The sequence below is a fragment of the Sylvia atricapilla genome, chromosome 6, assembly GCF_009819655.1.
Source record: "Sylvia atricapilla isolate bSylAtr1 chromosome 6, bSylAtr1.pri, whole genome shotgun sequence".
NCBI classification, from domain to species: Eukaryota; Metazoa; Chordata; class Aves; order Passeriformes; family Sylviidae; genus Sylvia; species Sylvia atricapilla.
In genome coordinates, this window is record NC_089145.1 from 55,115,100 (window position 1) to 55,135,150 (window position 20,051).

Consider the following 20,051-nt stretch of genomic DNA (forward strand, 5'->3'; position numbering starts at 1 on the left):
TTCCTGTCACACCTGCTAATGCTACTGACTGTCACCCAAGGATATGCTTCTCTAGGACAAGCAGTTTTCCAGTGCAAGAGAAGTTCATCACCATTAGATATGAAGGACTATCCCATCCCTCCTTGTCTCCAGTCTCTGCTTCCTTTGGCAGTGTTCTGGTGTCGATTTTCTTAGATAATACAGTTGCTTTAATGTTTTAAAACTACAGAATTCTTAAATTGAAAAGTGGTGTTTTAAAACTACAGTATTGTACTTTTCAACATTTTTCATTTTTACAGCATTTAAAATGCTAATTCTATTATCAAAAATGTTATTGGCACTGTTATCAAAATGGTTATAACTGTAGTAAACCCCCTTAGAAGATAAAACCCAAATCTGTTTTGAACCTTGTGAACAGAAAAACCATCAAAACCTCTATATTGAAAGGGTAAGATGAGAAACATTATCTAGCCCAGCTCTTTAGTAAATCAGGCAGTTAACTCACTCCTTGCTGCACTCTCTCCTCTCCTCTCCACACTGAAACATAAGAAATACAAGCACTGAAATGAAGGTGGCATTCATTTCCTCTCAACACAACAGACTGAATTTTCCACAGTCCACCATCCTACCTACAAACCCAGCAGGAAATGTTCCTATAAGTGAGTAGCTACTCACTTGCCCACAACTTCATGTAAAAATTATGAACTACACAGGTTAAGAACATTCTGAATGAACTGCTTTATTAGGGCGTGCTTTGCAAGAAGATACACAGAATGCTCAGTGGTCCTGACCACATGCATACATCCACACACCAGTAGTAGCTGCTAAGGTCTCCAGAGCTATTTAGGCTGTGAAAAAAAAAAGATCAATTAATAGGAATCAGGGATCCAGCTTGCCTTTTGCCTCTAAAATGCCAGTGCTAGGGAACAGCTGCATGTGAAATCAATAACAAAAATGGGAAGGTAGAAAATAATTTTTTGAGATATGAATTGTGACCTTTTAAAGAGTAATGGTGCACAGATCTACCTCTTGTTTAAATGTTCTCTGGGAGCACAGCTTTACAGAGGTTCACTGTAACAGCTAGATGGGTTGTCACGTTAAATGCAGCCAATGATGGCTAAATCTCAATCACCAGTTAATCATTTGCTCTCACCAGCACGGTAAACCTGGGCATCCGAAATCTCCAGGACAGTTGTGCTAATGAAATAAGCAAAAAAAAGTCAAGTGAGATGTTATCTGAGCCTGCTTGATGAGATTGCAGTTTGCAGACAACCCTGGCTTATCTTGGATGATGAACTATCGTGGATAAACAGAATGCATCAAGTCTGTTTCCCCAAGACCTTGACTTGCTGGTGGTAGGGGAATATGAATAACATCTAGGCAGCTCAATATAGATTAAGTGAGGAATTGGATAAGATCATGGTGTTAACGAATATGCCCTTTAAAAATATCACCAAATACCTAGTCCAATAACCACACAGTGCAAAGCATTATGCTTCTCATATACATTACTTTTGGGCAGGTAAATTAAGGTTAAAGTCAAGGACTCTAAATGGAGTATGTAGTTGCAAACATACACAAGGTTTTCAATGTATGTCCTTACAATAATACCCAAGTTTTACATGATCAAAAGCTACTATCCATCTGAAAATTCCTGGCAAAGCTGCATCACTATAACAATTCCCACATGTAAGAGGAAACTGCAGTATTGTCCAAGATTATAAAACCAGAACATGCAAGATACAGATAAAGGTTCTCGGATCCTGCTCTCCTCTGGATTCACAAACACTATGCAGTGGTGATGTTAGCAAGAAACAGTTTGGTAAGAAAGACAGAGAAATCTTGCAAAATGAAGACTGAATGTTGTCCTACACATCTGTGATCTCATCAAAATTATATATTGTTTGATAACTGCCACGGTGAAAAAAAAAATTAAAACATGTAGTTTAGGCAGGCAAATCGATAATGAGTAGAGACATGCAAGGAGTATTCATTTATGCAAATTATAGGTGTCTGAAGAAGTTATTGTAATGCATTGCATTAATGTACCAGCTTGTTTATCCTAAACAATGTATTGTGTAAACAGTGACTTGTTTGGGATATAAATTTATTTAAAAGCCAAAAAAATATGGCTACCTAGAACTGATGGTGGGATTGAGCCACAGCTCAGGTTTGCTCAAGCAGCAGGTTACAGATCAAAATTTCTTGGTGCAGAAATACTGCAGAAGTTCACTATGAAATCTATCTGTAAGAGAATCAGTGAGACTTCAACAAGCCCACAATTACAGCTGGGTTTGGAAAAACCAACAGCACTGGGTTATTACACAGTGGCAGTTAAAATAATACCATGACCTTACAACTGATGTATGACTTTGCTCCATGTCTTTGAAGGCTTTTTCCCAGAGTTTTACTGGCAGCAACTTCAATTGAATAATTCGTCTTCAATTAAAATTCCAGCTACAGAGTAATAATACAATAAACATTCAGTTTTAAGCCTAAAACTGTGAAAAAGAAACATGCTTTAGAATACTCACTTCCAGAGCCCTAGCCACCTACAGCTAAAGTCCAGAAATTTTTCTCATTCCCCCTGCTGTTTAAGCCACAATGTATCAAGTACAATAGAAATAACAGCAACTATTTTGGGAGCCTTCTAAATGGATTAATGCTCGGGTAACCCAGCCTTTCAGAATGGTTCTAATGGCATAGATGTGAGTTTTTGTTTGCATTTCTGTACAAATCATTTTATGACTAGCATTGCTTGAGAATTTTCCACTGAAGGGTAATTCATCAGAGGTAAACTATTTTTAGGGATTGTTCTGTATTCGGTTTCAAACAAGTTTAAGGCATTTAACAGTAAGGTTTCAAGTTCCATTAAAAACATGCTTTTTGTTTGGAAAGCTTAATAAATAAATACTTCAGAAAGTTTAAAAATCTGATGTTTTTATACCCATGATGATTAATAGTTATAAACAAGCAAGATTTGCCTTTAGCAGAAAAACTAGTATAGAAGGAAAAAAATTCAAAACATAAGGAACATAAACCCTATTCAGACCTAAAAATGTAGCAACAGCTTTCAAAATTACATGCAGGTTTATACCAATAGCTCTGAATTTAACACTGTAATTTAATAAATTAGTCAATTTGAGGCAAGACTTCTGTTACCTGTAGATCCACGGGGAGTGGTACTAGCAATGGTAATAGGCTCTTTCCCTCAGTTGAACAGAGGGAGAACTAATTATTGCCTATAGGATATGAAGAGTTCACAGGCAGCAGGACATAAGAAGAAACACAACATACAGTAAATCATTATTGCTATCCTCAGCCCTTGACTTTCAGCAGTTACAAATTTTAGTTTCTCAGATCTTTATTTTAACTGTTTTGAAGGACTCCCTTGAGGATCAGGGCTAATAGGTTAGAGTGGTTGTTTGTAAAAAATGTTCTCCCCCTGTTAACTGGATGTTTCCATTTACTGTCTGTGTGAGTTTGCCATGGTAATTGGCAGGTTTCTGTTTTCCCCAGCTTTGGTTCCATGAGGATCTTTGCAAGCACTGGATCACTTTGCAACAGCGATTAACAGATTGGACCATACATGTGTTAAATCCAGGGCTCTGGACTATTTACTGTGAGTGATGTTTTACTATGGTGACTACAGAAACCAGGTGATCTGGGCTTGATTTTAATATGGATTTTGCTCCTGGGGATGAATTTGACAGGACTGTTGCAGTAGTCTGAGAGCACAGGCATTGTAGGGAAGGAATGAGTTTTGGGAGAACATCTTTTCATGGTATTAGTTTTCTTGTAGAAGTTTAATGGTTTTCTGTTTAAATTCCTGCATATGGTGTTGAGCCATAAGCCGATGTGTACAATGGGTGTTTTTGTGCACAGAGAAAGGGTTGTATTAATGGTTATTTTGCATCAGGTTCTTGGATGTTTCACAAAAAGATGTGACCAGTCTCTCTCAAGCAGTAACTGTTTAAAGAAGTTACTTGGACTGATCTCCTCTGGATTCTTGGAATAGCCAGTTCAACATTTTCAGCTTTTTGGGGTTTTGTCCACACGGAAAAAAAAAATCTTGAGTAAAATAGATGGGACAGCTCTTCATTCTCTGTACCCTACTCCACTCACATCATACATTACAACAACAAATGGAAGTAATTTCTGCCCAGATTGTAAGTCCCTTGGAATCCCTTTTCTGTGGCTGAGTCTGCCAACTGCTAGACAAATACGAGAGATCAATAAAAATTTTCATCTGAAGCTGGCACAGTGTACAACCGAGGCTGAAACTGGGATACTCAGGTCAGAGCTACTTCTTTAGACAGGCAGGTACAGACTGTGGCAGCACAGGAACTGATGTGACCTGTAGCAGCACAACAGACTCTTCCTAAAGCTAAATGTCTTCTGGTCTGTAATGGTGAAAGTAATATCAGGCTGATTGTGTCTCCCAAGACTAGGAAATATGCAAGTATTTCAACTCCCCATTACCACCTGAGAGTTTAGAATATGCAGAGGTCAAGCTCTGATTTGTCTGGAGTGACAGCAGAAGGCAGGGCTAAACCATGACCCAGACCCACAAGCTTGTTGTTTCCATATTCCTTTCTTACACTACTCCATCTCTTTCCTGTGGGATACTCTAATGTGAAAGCTGCTCTCTGGGACATTTACATTAGTTTAGATGAAAACACTGAACAGAAAGGACTTATTTCTATGCACCAAGGACTGTAATGGAAATACTGTGAGTACATGGCAGCTGCTGTTTGACACTGGACACAACAGGTTTAATGTCACAGTTTGGAGGCAGAAGAGGTTTCTTGCAGCATCTAACATGGCTGAGGTTTATTATTACTAGACACAAATGCAAACAAAAACCTAGCTTTTCTGCAAAGCAAGGTGTAGTTTCTCTCTCACACCATACTTCTAAGTTCTCAGAAATCCATGATGTGGGTTGCTGTTAGGAAGAAAAAGAGGTACAATGCTCTAATTCACGAGCAGCAAGCTAAATATTTCAGGAAGGTAAGGATAAGCACTCTACCAACAATCTACCCACAAACCATAATTTTTTAAGAACAAAAAGTAAATATTTTAGACATACTAGACTAAAAGGAAATGGATGGATTAATCATGATGGTCAATACTTCCTGGTAGTGTCAAACTAATTATTCATGTGCCTCCCTTCCCTGTGTACACATTTCAGCAAAGAAATCCTAGACAGAAACACAACCATGCCACCATGCAAGAGCAATGTGGAAAGTGCACTAGATGGGATGCCACCACTGCCAGGTTGTATTGTCAGCTTTGACTTTGTGCACAGCCACATCCAGATAACCTAAATTCCATTAACCTCCAAAGCCTGTTAGGTGCTTTCAATTAGGCACCCTGATAACCTGGACTGAAGTGCCAGAAAGCAGCAAACGCTGGAGTTTCAGCAGAACTCAGGCTGTTTAAATGTGGCAACAGTTTCTGACTCAGCAAACTGCTTTGCCTCTCCATGTCCCATTTTCTCATCTTAGAATAAGGAATACAAAAACTGGTTGCTTGCCCTCTATCAGTGCTGTGATGGTCTAAGAAGCTGCACAAAATGTTTTGAGATGGCAATTTAAAAATAGCTAAGGAAAATGTCAGTAAAAGAAAAAGACTTACTAATACAGAACAGCATGTGAAATATTATAACCACGACAAAACTCAAAAATGAGTCTCCTTGGCTATTTACAGCATAAGGTGATCATCATTTGTGAGGTCAAGGAAAAAAAAAAATACAACCCTCCCTTGGGATATACAATTAACCATATCAAAGAGGTTATTTGTGTCCATCTGTAGCATCTGGCACTGGCCACAGTCAAGAGACAGAATACCAGACCAGATGGACCAGTGTATACAGAAATTCTTACAATCCTCTGTGATTAATTTCTTCCTTCAGGTTAGATGTGTCTCTTCAAATTGTGTATCAACATCTAACCAAAATTGGTGCTGACATATCATTGATTGTACTGTGAGTTTATCTGCAGCTCAGCATTCTGGGATGGTTTAGTCCCCTGCTTACCTCAACTCTAAAATGGGATTTCTCTATCAGTGAATTTCTACATTCACTCACACATATTCCAAGCCTTGTCCTCAGAGATTACTGACAGAGTTCATGACTCAACTGTAATTTGAACGAAAAATCTTTTAAAGTTCCTGAATCTTTGCCACTGTAAGACTATAGCCTAAAAAACTATAGACTATAAGATTCCAAATTATTTTCTAATAGTACAAGTCTTGTCCATGAACTTACAGACCCTAGGTTTGCATGGCAGGATCCTAAAACTTTCCCAGAAATTCTTTTGGAATGACTGCCCCGTTTCTTTGTGATTCATGCAAAGACATGAAAACAAGGGTGAAGTAAAAACAGGAAAGATAACAAAAATCTTGTCTTTTACAACAGCCACCCATTGCATGTAGGTAAAAATAATCAATTATTTTTAATCCTTAATTTATTCATAAATAATTTCTTTTACAAATAATTAGAAATTATTAGCACTGCAGTATAAAATAAGGACTTTGCATTGTTATAATACGTCAGGGAATTTGTTGTGATATTTCAGACTTCTTGCCTAACTAGAACTCATGTAAACATGGTCAAGTTCAGCTACATGAAGGCCAGGGACTGAATCTAGTAGGTGCTCTTGAATCTAGGAATCCAAAAAGGTTATAGAGAAGGATGCTCTTCAATGGCTGCTCAGACAATGAAATGGGATAAGAGAAAGAGCTCCTGCAGATATGACTTCTTTCCCTAGATAGTAGATAGGGGGAAATACTCTCCACACACAGCCCCTAGCCCTTTCCTGAACCTGAACTCAGCTTCCATAGGGATATGAATTCAGCATCATCCTAAACCTCAGCAGAAATCCAAAACCCAGATACTGCTTCTGAAGAGAATCAAGTTTCCCCAAGGAGAAACACTGCACATATCCCTGTGCACACACAGAGGGGTGCCCTGGCAAAAATGCACACTATTCAGACACTGCATTTGAACCAACTGCTCCTCCTGGTCTCTTGTTGTGTAACAGAGGAGCACAGACAGGGCAAGCACACACCCCCAGGCACCACTGCTGACTGCCATACAGCCCTGCCTTTACCTGGGCCTGTCCTAGTGACCTTCTTAGCAACACAAAGGAAGCACTGCACAGCCCTCCTCTTGCCAGGCAGCAGCAGAATCCACCCTTTCTCCCTCCGTAAAAACAAATGTGTCCTGAGTCTTTAGACTGACAGGTAATAAGTTAAATTTATTAATGTCGTGTTCTGGATATTGACAATAAGACTTTCAAAAAAAAAAAAAATGGAAAGGTAAATGTGTGATTCAATCATCACAGTAACTGGACTTCTAAAACATACAGAATACTCTGAAGTCTAGATCCAAAGTCAAAAAAGTGTGTGGCTAAAAGACCACTGTACATTGAACATCAGCAACTTGGCGCTCTGGTGGACAAGATGCATATCCCAGAGCCCTCTTCAGAGCACTTGAAACTCCTCAGCTCAGATGAAGAGGAGCCAACAGGGCAGCCTCTTTGCTAAGCTCTGATACTGCTCCTTTCTCTCCAGTTTATTTAGTGTATTTTTCCCTCTAGCTTCAAACTGCCTGTCTCTTTTCTTGAGAATTACTTGGGTCTTTAGTGACTCTTCTAATGCTTGCCTCCTTTACTTCTGATCAAAGAAAAAGAAAGAATGGGAATGAATTTACACTTCAGCTTAATTTCCATCTTCCTCCTCTTTTCTCCCTCCCCTCTTCTTTCCCTTGATTGCCAAAATCACCTCAATAATTTTGTTCACCATTTTTGGTAAAATCAATTGATTGAACAGTTGCAGAAAAAAATCTAAGTTGTGACAGAAGCAGAAGACAGCCAACAAGGACAATGAAAGTAGAGGCTGCGGTATACAGTCAGCTTTTGGGTCACTGGTCTAAAAAATCCCCTCTGATTTCTAAAACCAGTGAAGAGAAATGTATGTCCACAAGCTCCTTGAAGCAGTAAATGAAACCAGCACCAGCAGTAGAAACTGCTCTACACAAAGAAAGGACTGAAACAGAGCACTGCATCTAACCACACAGCCCAGGCATCTTCCATGTTTCTGGCAATGTATTCTTAGGATGAGAATCAGTATTTCTTTGCAGAACTGGCCTTCTAAAAAGGCACCCATCCTGCTCAGGACTTCTTCCAAAGACAGTACCAGGAGCCCCACCATTGTGATGTTCTTTAAATTCTAAGGACCAAATCTACTAGCTGAAGTTAGAAGATAGCTTTCCAGAACACTGGGAAAGAAAAGTAACAATATAGTTCTTCATGTGTGTCATCTCATAATCTAACAAGATTTTTAAAAATCACCGTATTTTTGCACTACAGCATAAAGAAACTGAATTGCCTCGCAATGTATGATTCACCACCCAGTATATCAAGGTAAGCCAGGAGCAGAGCTAAAAAAAATGTTTGGGGATTCCTGTCCTCAGTTCTGTTCCATTCTGCTGCTGAGGAAAAACCTCTTCAGTGCTGCTCATTAACAACTGGAATATGGCTTCAGTGACATCAATGGCAAAATTTCTCACCAACAAACACACAAAAGGCTCAGGTTTTGACCATTTTTCAAACAGTTATCAAGTATTAATTAAACCAGTACAGGAGGCTACTCATTTTGCCAGTATATTTCCTAATGACTGGGTCAGGAAAAGTAGCCCTTGTTAAATAGAAATTAACCTGTCTGGAATAACAATTACCTGAATTGAAATAAGCTTGATACACAGCACTGGCAGAATCTGCCACTTTGATATTTGGTTACAAGATATATTCTTTTTATACTAAGCAAGTGTGCATCAATTCTGAAGGACAGGAACCCACATCACCTTATTCTGTTCCAGCCTACTGCCATCCTGGCATGTTCATAGTGCCTAGTGTCAGAAAAATAAGGTACAAGGTAAATGGATGTTTATAGGGCACAGACACTTTTTGTCTCCAGATTCTCTATGGAAAAAAAAAAGTTTGAAAAGAAGTTAGTAAGAATTCTTTGCTCTGTTTATCTTCAAGCCTCTATAAGGTGCTGAATACATTTCTCAAGGAAAATTAATTTCTTTGTCTTTTCCTTGCTTCTAATGAACTGCCTCTGAATGCATGAGGGGACAGGAAGGAGAGCAGGCTCCATGGTGAGATAATAAAAAGTGAAAAGGCATTCAAAGCCATCAGTATCTTCCAAACTTACACTGACAGAAATATGCTGGACTGTAGACAGGGGAGCAAGATCAGGGAAACTTAGAATAGCTTTGGCATTCATTACTAAAGGACAAAGAACAGAAGACATTGGGGGAGCAGAGGTCATCCTACAGAGACATTACACAAGCACATGATTAGATGTAGGCCATATAAACTGAGGATCACTCCAGGTCCTATCCAGGCCACCAGCATTCCTGAACACTACACTCAGTGAACATCAGTGAATGTCAAACTCTCCTGTGAAAGTACAGAACATCATAACTATCAGTAGCATAATCAGAATATGAGAAAAGCTGAGATGAGCTACCATTAGGCAAGTAAATCGAGAACACATAAAGGAAAGAGAAAAATATCAGGTTTCCACCTACTGTTTCCACTTTTATTTCACCAAATACTACAAGATCCACAGTGCTTGTAAGTAAGAAAACGTGTCAATATAACTGCAAGCCCCAAGAGTCTTTGGAGTGAAAGTGTCTCAGATGATCACCATAACTCAGGAAGTTACAAAAGGCAATAAACAAAAATGCAATAAACACAGGAATTCCTAAGCGTTCAATCAGGCAGTGAGAATCCTTCCAGAGTAGAAGTCAAGTAGAGACCTTGGCAGAACCCATTTTCTATGTGTAGTCCAGTCAATACAACAACCAAATAAAATTAATCAGGTCTTACTTTTTTTTTTTTTCTTTTTTCTATTTTTTAAAAATCCTCTTTTTTGGAAATACTTCCATTTCTTCAACAATTTCAGGTCTTTTGTATCTATTACGTGTTCTCTCCCTTAACCACCCTGCAGCTGACTTCCCAACGCTACCTGGGGAATTTCATACTCTGCTGCTTTGTCCTCATGCTTACGGCTGAAGTCCTCACCAAGAAAGGAGGACTTCTGTGCACTGAAACACTGGTATCTGAGACAGCAAACACACAGAACCAGCTAGACAGAAACGTTTCCAGACATCACTCCTGTAAAGTCTCCCCTGGCTGGAGTTATTAGGCAAACCAGCTGGAGCAGGAGCAGCAGGCTGCTGTAACTGCAGGATCCACCTATGACAGGAAGCCATAAAACCCCTCACTGGGCAGTGCAGCAGATGAGCAAGGAAACAAAGGGTTCACCAAACATGTCCAGAAAATCAGGCATTTTTTCAGAAAAAAAAATCCAAACTTCACCTCCTTGCCCCTTCCATTAATTTGATCTGAATAAAGTAGATTAATAATCTTCCAATAATTTGACCTGATTATTATGCTGAATTTATTCTAAATTTAAAATCAAGTTCCAAGGGTAGCACAGAAAAGGATTCCCTCTGAAGTTATTAAATGGAGCCTGGGCTGCTGACCAAAGTGATGGTAGATGTTACTCTCTTCCTGAGCCCTCTGGAAAACAAAGTCTTCCCTCATTCTTTACTGCATGATATTCAGAGAATAAGTAAAGGGTCTTTTTTTAGCAATACTTTTACATCTTTCTGATTCATTCACCCTGTCCCTTGATCTTCTGCAGGCACAAGACCCTCTGTAGATTGTAAAATACTTCCCCCTCTTCTGCTCTCCGTCATCAAGAATGCAAAAAGATGAAAGATGCCAAACTAAGATAAAGTAAAACACAGCACTGGATCAATTTAGTAATGTCCTTTATCAGCCCTACTATTCATGCTTCGCAACCACCATAGCTCACACTAACTTCATTTTCATCTTAATACACCATACAGAAAAGCAGCCTAAATATACATCCCCAGATATAAAGCGTATAATCTGTAAACTACAGGAACAGGCAGATCATTTCCATTAGTTTCTTATGTAGCAAAAACCACAGTTTACACCCAAAGCTTATAATTATATTCAAATTCTAAAAGACAGTTTCGGAAGTACTTTAAATTCATAGTTTGGGGGAAAGTCACTCGGGGATATAAGTAGTTGTTTTAATGTGCAAAAACAACACACACAGAATGCAAGAGAAGTAATATGTAAGAGTGGTGAGAGAGTCATGATGAATCACAGGTCCCTGGTTCCAGCAGCTCCCTGGAGCTTGGCACAGCCATAAATGCCAAAATGCTCTCCTGCTCCTTCAGAAACACCAGTGCTGGGATTTGGCACTAGAACCTGCCCAGGTTTTAAAGCCATAAGGGAAAACACTACTAGGAGCTACGTTCACAATTTGAAGGTGTCTCGTTTGTCCTTCAAGAAGTGATACAAGCAGGCTGCTCTTTTAAGGCTCTCTGACATCTAAAGCCCAAGAGGACTACTGGGGTTTCATTCATTTCTATGGCTCCCTGCCAGGGATCTCAAAGCACACAGATGCACCAGAACTGCTTGCCTCACCTAGGTGAAAAAAATGGTTTTTTCTTCGTTTCACTGATGAAGAAAACAAGTCTGAAAGTAAAGTAATGTCTTGTCAAGGTCATACAACAAATCAGAGCCATCGGTCAATGGCATGTCATCTTGTGTACAGAGCTTACACAGAAGACATGAAAACTATTTTGTTTTTGTTTGCTTGTACAAATGACCTCTCCAAGTTATCAAAGACTACTAGAACAGCAAGCCAAAAAACAAAACAAAACACCAAAAACCAAAAAATAAAACAAAAAAACCCCAACAACAACAAACAAACAAAACCAAAAAACAAACAAAACCCACCACCCACAAAAAAACCCACAAAAAAACCAACCAACCAAACCAACCAACAACAAATCAACCAAAAAACACAAAAAAGAAACCATCATAAGGCAGCCAATCAGCACAGGACTGTCATCCTGGGCAACTACACAGAGAGCTGGTCTTCTTAAAGCACATGGAAAAGGAAAAACCAGAGTGGTCATCCTTTGTACTTTGCAGACAAAACTTACACTTAGAAGCTCCAGCTCTTTATTCGGTCACCTGCAGTGCCACAAACCATGGAGCTTCCCTCCACCAGCTGGAGATTATTCTGTTCTTGTCAGTATTGCCACATTACATGACCTAAGTGCATTTTCCTCCTTCTAGTGAGATGTGTAAGGAATTTGGAGCTCCCAATAGCACAGTATATAATAACCCAGTGGATGTCATTACACTGCTCAAACACATATTTTTATGCCATGGCAAAAGAAGAAAAAGAAAACAACAAGAAAAACTAGCCAAAATTATTAAGGAAAAAATCTTATCTTTTTAATGTACAAATATTATAAAAAAGTAACATTTCCATTTTGCAGTATTCTGACTACATAGGTGATGTCACATAACCATATATTCCTTACAACATCAGTGCCTACACAAAACATACAGCAGGATCCTTCACCTGTCTTTGAAATGTAATTCACCTCTGCAGCAGAATGTGCTTTTAAAGCAGTTGCTTGAAAAAGTCAGGGCTGTATTACCCAAAAACAGAAACAATAAAGAAAAAGAAACCTCTCTCCAGTCTTAATTGCAAAGGAAATACAAGGAGGAAGAAAGGCCCTGATCTAATTCTGACTAGAACCGACATTCCCCCTTTTGCAAAATGTGCTATGAGATACTGAGCAAGCACAAAGTGGCTTTCAGAGGAGGCTTTTTTACATGTCTTAAGAGACTATACCTTCAGCAGTATAGGTCTGAGCAATGTCTCAAAGAGCACAGAGACATGAATTAAATAAGACAGATAGGGTTCAACAATAAGTTCCTCATGTTCCAGATCTCGAAGATCATTAGGATCTCTTAAGAACAAGTACCAGACTTTAACATCACTTTTGGAGACCAATGCAAACTATTCCTAGTTGGGAACAGTTAACATAGGGCACAGAATGAGAAGTCAAAGCACCGGATTGGAAACTGTTTCATAGAAAATTATGTAAAAGTCAAATAGCAACTCTATGCTGAGGAAACAACTTCTGTACATTCAGTAGTTGAACACAGATTTTTTCTGTTTTCAACTACTGAAAATTGTACCTTCACAGAAGAGCTACGGAGTCAGCAAAGGGAGGGAAAAGCCCAGCTATGATCACTCAAAACTTCAAGTGAGTGAGTTTGGATCCTTTGATTTCTGAATAGCCAGCTTGAGATAATTTAAGTAGATTTCCTTTAAAAATAATTAATCATTGTTAAAATCTCTGAGGAAGGGAATGTAAACATTCAGGCATTCACCAGCAGTAGTCTTTGCCAAAAAAACAGGCTTCATTGTTGATATGAGAATAAAGCAAGCCACAGAAAGCAGACAGACTCCTAGCTTTTCACCTTTGCAGAACTTAATTGCAACCTTAATTTCAGCTATGAGTGAAGTTCATTTTGCTGGATTGCTGACTGTTCTGTACAGAGCGACTTTGTCCATTTTGCTAAAGCTACCGATCTTTGCTCAAAGTAATCTCCCAGCGAAGGAGGACCAGCAAAGGTCCTGCTTTGTACTGGGGAATGGGACTGGGGAATGGCCAAGGATGGGGAATTTGTTTCCTATCATAAAAGGCAGGATTGCAAGAACATAGAATCTTGAGATGAGGAATAAGCCACAGCAGAGGAGCAGTAAGGACCTATGTATTTTAAAAAGGGTACACTGCTAGAGCTGTGTGTGGCAATCTTTGACACTGGTTTGCAGAATACTGGCCTATTTTATGGAAACACCCACTTGATTTGTCCAAGCATTCACTCTCATTTGCTGATTTTAAAGGAGATATAAGAGAAGGAAATTCTTCATATAAATAACAGAACTTCTAAGAATTGATTCAGGCCTGAGAGTTATACTTACAAGGTGCGATGATTGCTCACTACTAGTCCTCACAATAAACCTACACTTGTTCCTGTGACTAGTGCAACAGCCTGGGCTAGCCTAGGCCCCACAAAGTGAAAATGAAAAACTATCCCATGCCCACCACTGCTGCCATAGCTGCAGAGCAGTCCCTGCAGGCAGGGGCAATCTGCACAAGGCATCACACATCCCCTCTGTGCACCCCTGCTCCACAGCCATTAAGGACAGCCAGAGAACAAACAGCTGGAGGAGAAAAAAAGAGAAAGCAAATTAATTAATTCATCACTAAGACCAAACAGGCACAATTCCCTTCATTTTATCTGTCAACCAGAGGCACACATTATTCATCAGCTGAGGCAATGTGGATGTGGAAAGAGGGGCTGTGAAGTCACTGCTGCAGCCTCCGGTAAAGCAGCTGACCCAGCACAGCACTAAATAGCCCAGGGGAAACAGGAGGATTCAGCACATGTGAACTTTCAATAAACACAGCTCCAACTTTGTTCCTCCCTCTGTCTCACAAGCCTCTAGTGAAACAAAAAAGAAATCAAGGGTTTTCCTTCCTATTATTCAGGGATAAAGATTCTGCTAGTCAAGGAAGGTACTCACACAGAAAAAAAGATTTGTTCTAACTTGCTGAAGTCTCCTGCCTGGCCAGGCTCACTCCCCTGCTGACAAGGAGGTAAACCTGTCAGAAAGACTTTCTCCTTGAGAAAATGCACAGTGCCAAGTTTTGCATTTTCAGGCTGCAGCCCAACTACTGTAAAGCACCAGGTCGGTGATTCCAGAATTAACTCTCACAACACCACCACAGCAGCGATGGCCAGATCTGGGTCTGGTCCTGCTCAGAGTAAGCCACAAAAAGGTTTTCCACTAATTTTAAAGGAGCACTAGACACAGACTCCAAACAAGCGTTCACTGCTTGTGAGACATTTATTTTTCCTCTGTGCTAGATATTAATTTGCTTCTTCAAACAGATTGAAGTCCACTGGGATATAAGAGAAAAAAAGGAAAATATGTTTAAATACAAGACTGAATCCCAGTGGTCAGCACTGTGGGGCTGGAAGACAACACAGCAGGGTGGCCATGATCCTGATCTGATTCCTTTCAAAAACCTGTATTAACATAGCCACCAAGCAGGGCAGCTTGAATTTCTTATTTCCCTCTAGGGGAATTTCTTATTTCCCTCTAGGAAAAACAAATAATCAAAATCCCAGGAAACACAGGGAATGCACAGCCTCCTTGGAATCTGACTCCACTATGCTGTTACAGATCCAAGTTCCAAGGGCCTCTGTTGGGAAACAGTGAAAGAACACACAAAAATAAACCATGCATGTTTCCAAGACCAGCTGTCTTTGTGGTCTCCCTCTCTCTCTCTCAATCTCCCTCTCTCTGTCCACCCCATTCACCCCCTTACTTATGCCAAAGTGGGTTTTTATGACAGCTTTGCTACATGGCATGATGAGGAAAGAAAAAAAAAACCAAACCAAAACACGACCCCACCAAAAAAAGCCCCCAAAAAACCCAAACAGCTCACACTGGCTTATGCACTAGCCTGAGCTATTTCCCTTGATTCCTTTCTGCAATGGGGACACCGAAAAAATGCCACTTTCCCACTAAAGTTGATAACTGCTTTTGCTCCTGGCTCCTAAATGAGGCTTTACTTGACTTTCAGGGAGATGGAAAAGCCATCAAGGAGAAAAGAGCTATCATTTCTTGACCAGGAAACACACTAGACTCTCACAGACTACTGCCTGACTTTTACAGCAAAGCCAAACACTATCACATTTTGTTACATCCTTCTCTCTTTTCCTCACAAGTGACCTACGAGCCAGACTTTGCTATCCCCTTTCATCACAAGAGAAAGAACTAAGCTACAGAAGCTGGGCTGTTGAAAACCTTTTGAGGCAGTGACTGGCTGATCCCTCATGTTTCTCACTTTAGCACAACGGGGACTCTCTCACATGGTTCTCAAGCATTGCTGCAAATAACAGGGCCCCTGCTGCTAGTGATTAATAACCCATAACTGAGTTTCACATGGGTGGTGCTTAACAGATGGTCTTGATGTCTGGCATGGCATTGGTTCCCTTTCCATGTGGGGCCTGAATGTTTCTCCTGCATTTCAGGATGGATGAGAACTTCGGAGCAGAAGTGGGAGTTCGACAGGCTGAAAGGATAGCGCCACTTGTGTCTGCAGAAATGGCTGAACACCTCCCCCTCAACCTACTGCACCCATTGCCACCTCAGTCCTGAGTCCTGCCTCTGCAGCACGGTGCTGTTCTGCAGTGCCCTGGGCTCCCCCTCCCGCACTGCCAGAGCATCCACCACCTCCCTCGCAGAGCTCCCTGCCACCCTCTTCCACTGCCCTCCAGCAGCTCTGCCACAGCACCTCCTGCCAGCACAGCCCTGCTCTGCTGGTGCTCAGCTGTGACCTGCAGCATCTGCCTCCTGGCTGCCTTCCTGAGCCCTTTGCCTCTCCAACACGCCTCAGCTCAGACCTGCAATACTGAGCTGCTTTGACAACTCTGCCAATGTACCTGGAGATTTCGCTGGAGGGCCATTCATCGCCGTGCCATTTGAATCCTTCAGACTGCTCTTCTGGTCACCTGAGCACTTCTCCGGGGTGCTCCAGGTTTCAATATCCATATAACCCTGACACAGCCGTGACAACACACCCTCATAGTGTCTGCTGCAGCCAGTGCCATGCGGCACTTCAACCAACTGTGCCACAGCTCTTCCTTCCTTCCTTCCTTCCCTTCCCTTTTCTTCAAAGTGTTCCTATGCCTCATTTCTGATACTGGTTCTTCTTCTTCTGGCCCTGCACAAATGTGAATCTCTGGGTGAATACTCCTGTGATGGAAGGGCAGACCTGACCCTGACCTGCAGCCCTGGAGGGAAAGGGCCAGGTCTTGGCCTGTCTCCCTCTCCCAGATGATAGGACTGAAAGCAGCAGCTAAGGAACAAGGACAGAAGGCAGGAGAAGGTGGAGGTGAGGGAGAGCCCCCACGTCAGACAGGCCTAGGCCAACTCCTGTCAGGGTGGGGAGACTCGAGAGAGGTGGGTAAGAGGCTGTATGGGTCCAGCTGTTAAGTGTTGCTCAGCATTTCAGGGGCACGATGCTGGCCCTCTCACTCTCTCCTGGCATCTTTCAGACACCCTCTCCCCCTCCTCTCTTGCTGCCACAGTGAAAACCTACTCCCTACTATTTCCCGCGCCGGGGTTTCCCAGGAAGACACTACCAGGTACGAAGCGGGAAGCCAGGACCAGGAACGAGACCTCGCCTTTTCCTTTGTACGGCCCTTTGTATCCTCACCCGGAGCTCTGCGAGCAGCAGGCAGGGGAGGAGCGGCGGCAATTCCCCGAGCCCCCGGCCCTCCCGCAGCCGGGCGACCGGGGACGGGGATGGCCGGCGGGGAAGACGCGCTGCTGCAATGACCGTATCGGCCGCTACAAGCCAGGGAGTTCGTGATTCCCCATCGCAGGATCCCAGCGGGACAGGAGCGGATGCCCTTCCGCCGTCCCGAGCCGGTGGGCGCTGCCGTGTGACACGGAGCGACCCGAGCCCGCCCCGTGCCCACCCTCCTGGGGTCCCGCTGCACCGCAGCGGCCGGACAACGGGGCTCCCGGAGCGGTGCGTGCCCGGCCCTGGCTCCGCTCGGGGAGCAGCGCGGGGTTAACCGGGAGAGCAGCGAACGGCAGAAATACGAGGGGCAGGGAGGACCCCCCACCCCGGAGACACGGCCATCGTCCCCGCTCCCCCTGTGCTGCTCCGACTGCTCTGCGAAAAGGGTAGAAAGAAACGAGAGCGGGAACCCACCGTGTCCTCCTCGGAGGGAGACAGGGGAGCGGTAGATAGAGATAGGCACAGAGTGGTGCTTGCTGCCGTGGAAGTGATGCTCATACTGAGCCTGAGAAACAGACGAGGAAGAGGAGGCAGAAGAAGCCACGCTAGAGGAACTCCACACAGAGCTGACGATACATCCCCAAAAGAGGGAGCACATCCACAGGGTCCAGGCGGGGCGGCGTCCCGGGCAAATGCTGGGGTCTATTCTCAGGTGCATGGTCAAGGCACAAGACACCTACAGACGGGCAGTCTGAATTCCAGCCGGGGAGAGAGAACAGCGTTCATGATGCCAGGGGACCCATGCTAGCAGAAAGGAGAGTCGCTTCCGAGGCTCTAGGGGGGTGCGCGTGTGCTCAGGAAAAGAGACAGTGTGTGTGCGAGAGAGCGAGTGCTAGCACGGAAGGGGAGGGATGGGGGAAGGTTAGTAACCACACAGAGACGAATAAGACGCGCCGTTTCCCAGGTCTGGATCTACTGTGGCAGGAACCCCGCGGCCGTACCGAGCCTCCAGGAGTGCGCAGGAAAGCCGCACATGTCCGCACGAGGGTCCTGTTCAGGTTCCTCCAGGATCACGGGCTCCTTTGAGGACTTTTCCCTGCCTGCGATCGCTGTCTCTCACTTAGCTGAGAGGAACTATTTAAAACGAAAAAGAAGAAATAAGCCAGGGACCCCAGGTAAATTTTTGATTATTATTTTTTTTTCTTTTTATCCCAATTCCGGGGGGGTTTCTCTTGCTTCTCCACTAGCAAGTGTTGCAATGCAGAACTGCTAGGACACGCACACGCGCACACACACAAGACACACACAGCGCGATCTAGATTGTTATCCGCCTTCCAGCGAAGCCAGGCGACCGAGGGCTCCAGCCGATTAACCCTGCGCAGCCGTCGAGCGTGTGGCCAGCTGTTCCCGGGCGGGCGGGCGCTTGGAGCGGCCGGGGCGGGCGGCGCGGTCCGGGCGCGGAGCGAGCGGAGCCGGGGGCGGGCGCGGGCGGCCGGCGCCAAGTGCGGGCAACTCGGCGGCGCAGGTGAAGCGCAGCCGGGGCGGCCGGGGAAGCGGCTCCGCCAATGGGCGAGCCGCATGCAAATGTCCCGGCGCCGGCCAGCCAATGGGAGCGGCGAGGCGCTGCGCAGAGGGACCGGCCGGCTCCGGGGGGAGGCGGGGCCGGAGCGAGGCCCCGCCCCCGCCATTCATGCGCTCGTGCGGTCCCGCGCGCCCCCGGCCCCGCGGCCCCCGGGAACACCCGGAGCCCGGAGCCGGCCGCGCCGGGAACCGGAGCCAGCCGCGCCGGGAACCGGAGCCCGGCGTCCGCCGCCTGCCCGAGCGGCCCCTGGCCAAACGCGCCCACCCCATCCGTGCGGGGACGGGACCTCCTCCCGTGCCGCCGTCCCGCTGTGCCTCGGGGGCAGCCGGCGCGGGGAGCCCTCGGCCGCGGCACGGGGAGGGATGCGCTGGAATAACGCCGTCCCCCCGCGCCGTGCTGTCCCAGGGCTCGTCCTGCGGCCGCAGCTGCTCAGGAGCAAAGGAAGAACCAGGAATGACCGCGCTCTTTAAAACTCCCTATGACTCCTACAGATTTTTAATTTTTTTTTTTAAATGCTCCTGCAACAATAAGCGTAGTCCAAACAGGTGCATCTGCACTTAATGCTCGGAGAGTGAGGAATGCAGCCGGAGTTCGCATCCCATCAATTAATAAACAAATGCAGCAGCATTATCCGGTAGTTTACTGCCTATCAATTTGCACGGCAAAAATCCCCAGCCACACTGGGGAAGGCGAGCACCGGGAGTGAAGAAGTGACTTGCAGAGGATCACTCGGGGAGCCAAAAACGAGCTTTTGAACAGGAGCCAGCCAGCCCCAGGACTCACCCTGCACTGCACTGCCTCCTTCCCTTTCATTTATTCATACAAACGAATAAATTGTTTATGACTGTAAGTTTTCTTGTTTTCCCCTCCAGAACCGTGTTTGTAGGTGTGCACGCATGTGCCTTGGATACCTGCTGTTCGTATTTCCCTGACTCTGAGGTGCAGTGTTTTCAGTCATTGATCTCAATTTGGTACAACGTGTCAGTAACTTGTAATGATCAGTCTGAGTTGCACGCATAATACTTTTAGTTGAGCCTGATACGCTTGTAATTTATTTTCTAGTAACTTATAAGTGATGTAAATCAGGGGCTAAAGCAGCCAGAAATGCTTTGGTGTTTTGCTGGGTTTAATCAGCGATTGTGAAAAGCAAGAATATTATCTTCACATTTATCTAACATCTGCCACCGGAGAATCTCAGAGTGCTTTAAAATCTTTCATTAATGAAGCCATTTAACAGCTTTAGGT

At 43.8% G+C, this 20,051-nt stretch overlaps 1 protein-coding gene across 3 annotated transcripts in view; it reads right to left on the reverse strand.

The window, feature by feature from the left end:
* LOC136362966 (neurexin-3-beta) overlaps positions 1-18,687 on the reverse strand; it is a 351,965-nt gene extending 333,278 nt beyond the window's left edge. The window contains exon 1 of one of the 3 annotated variants that reach the window (XM_066321974.1): positions 17,699-18,687. In XM_066321974.1, coding sequence (XP_066178071.1) covers positions 17,699-17,942 — 244 coding nt within the window. In that variant the 5' untranslated portion in view covers positions 17,943-18,687. The remainder of the gene's footprint in view (positions 1-17,698) is intronic. The other 2 variants (XM_066321975.1, XM_066321973.1) reach the window with 2 other exon arrangements.
* Between the last annotated feature and the right edge of the window lie 1,364 nt (positions 18,688-20,051).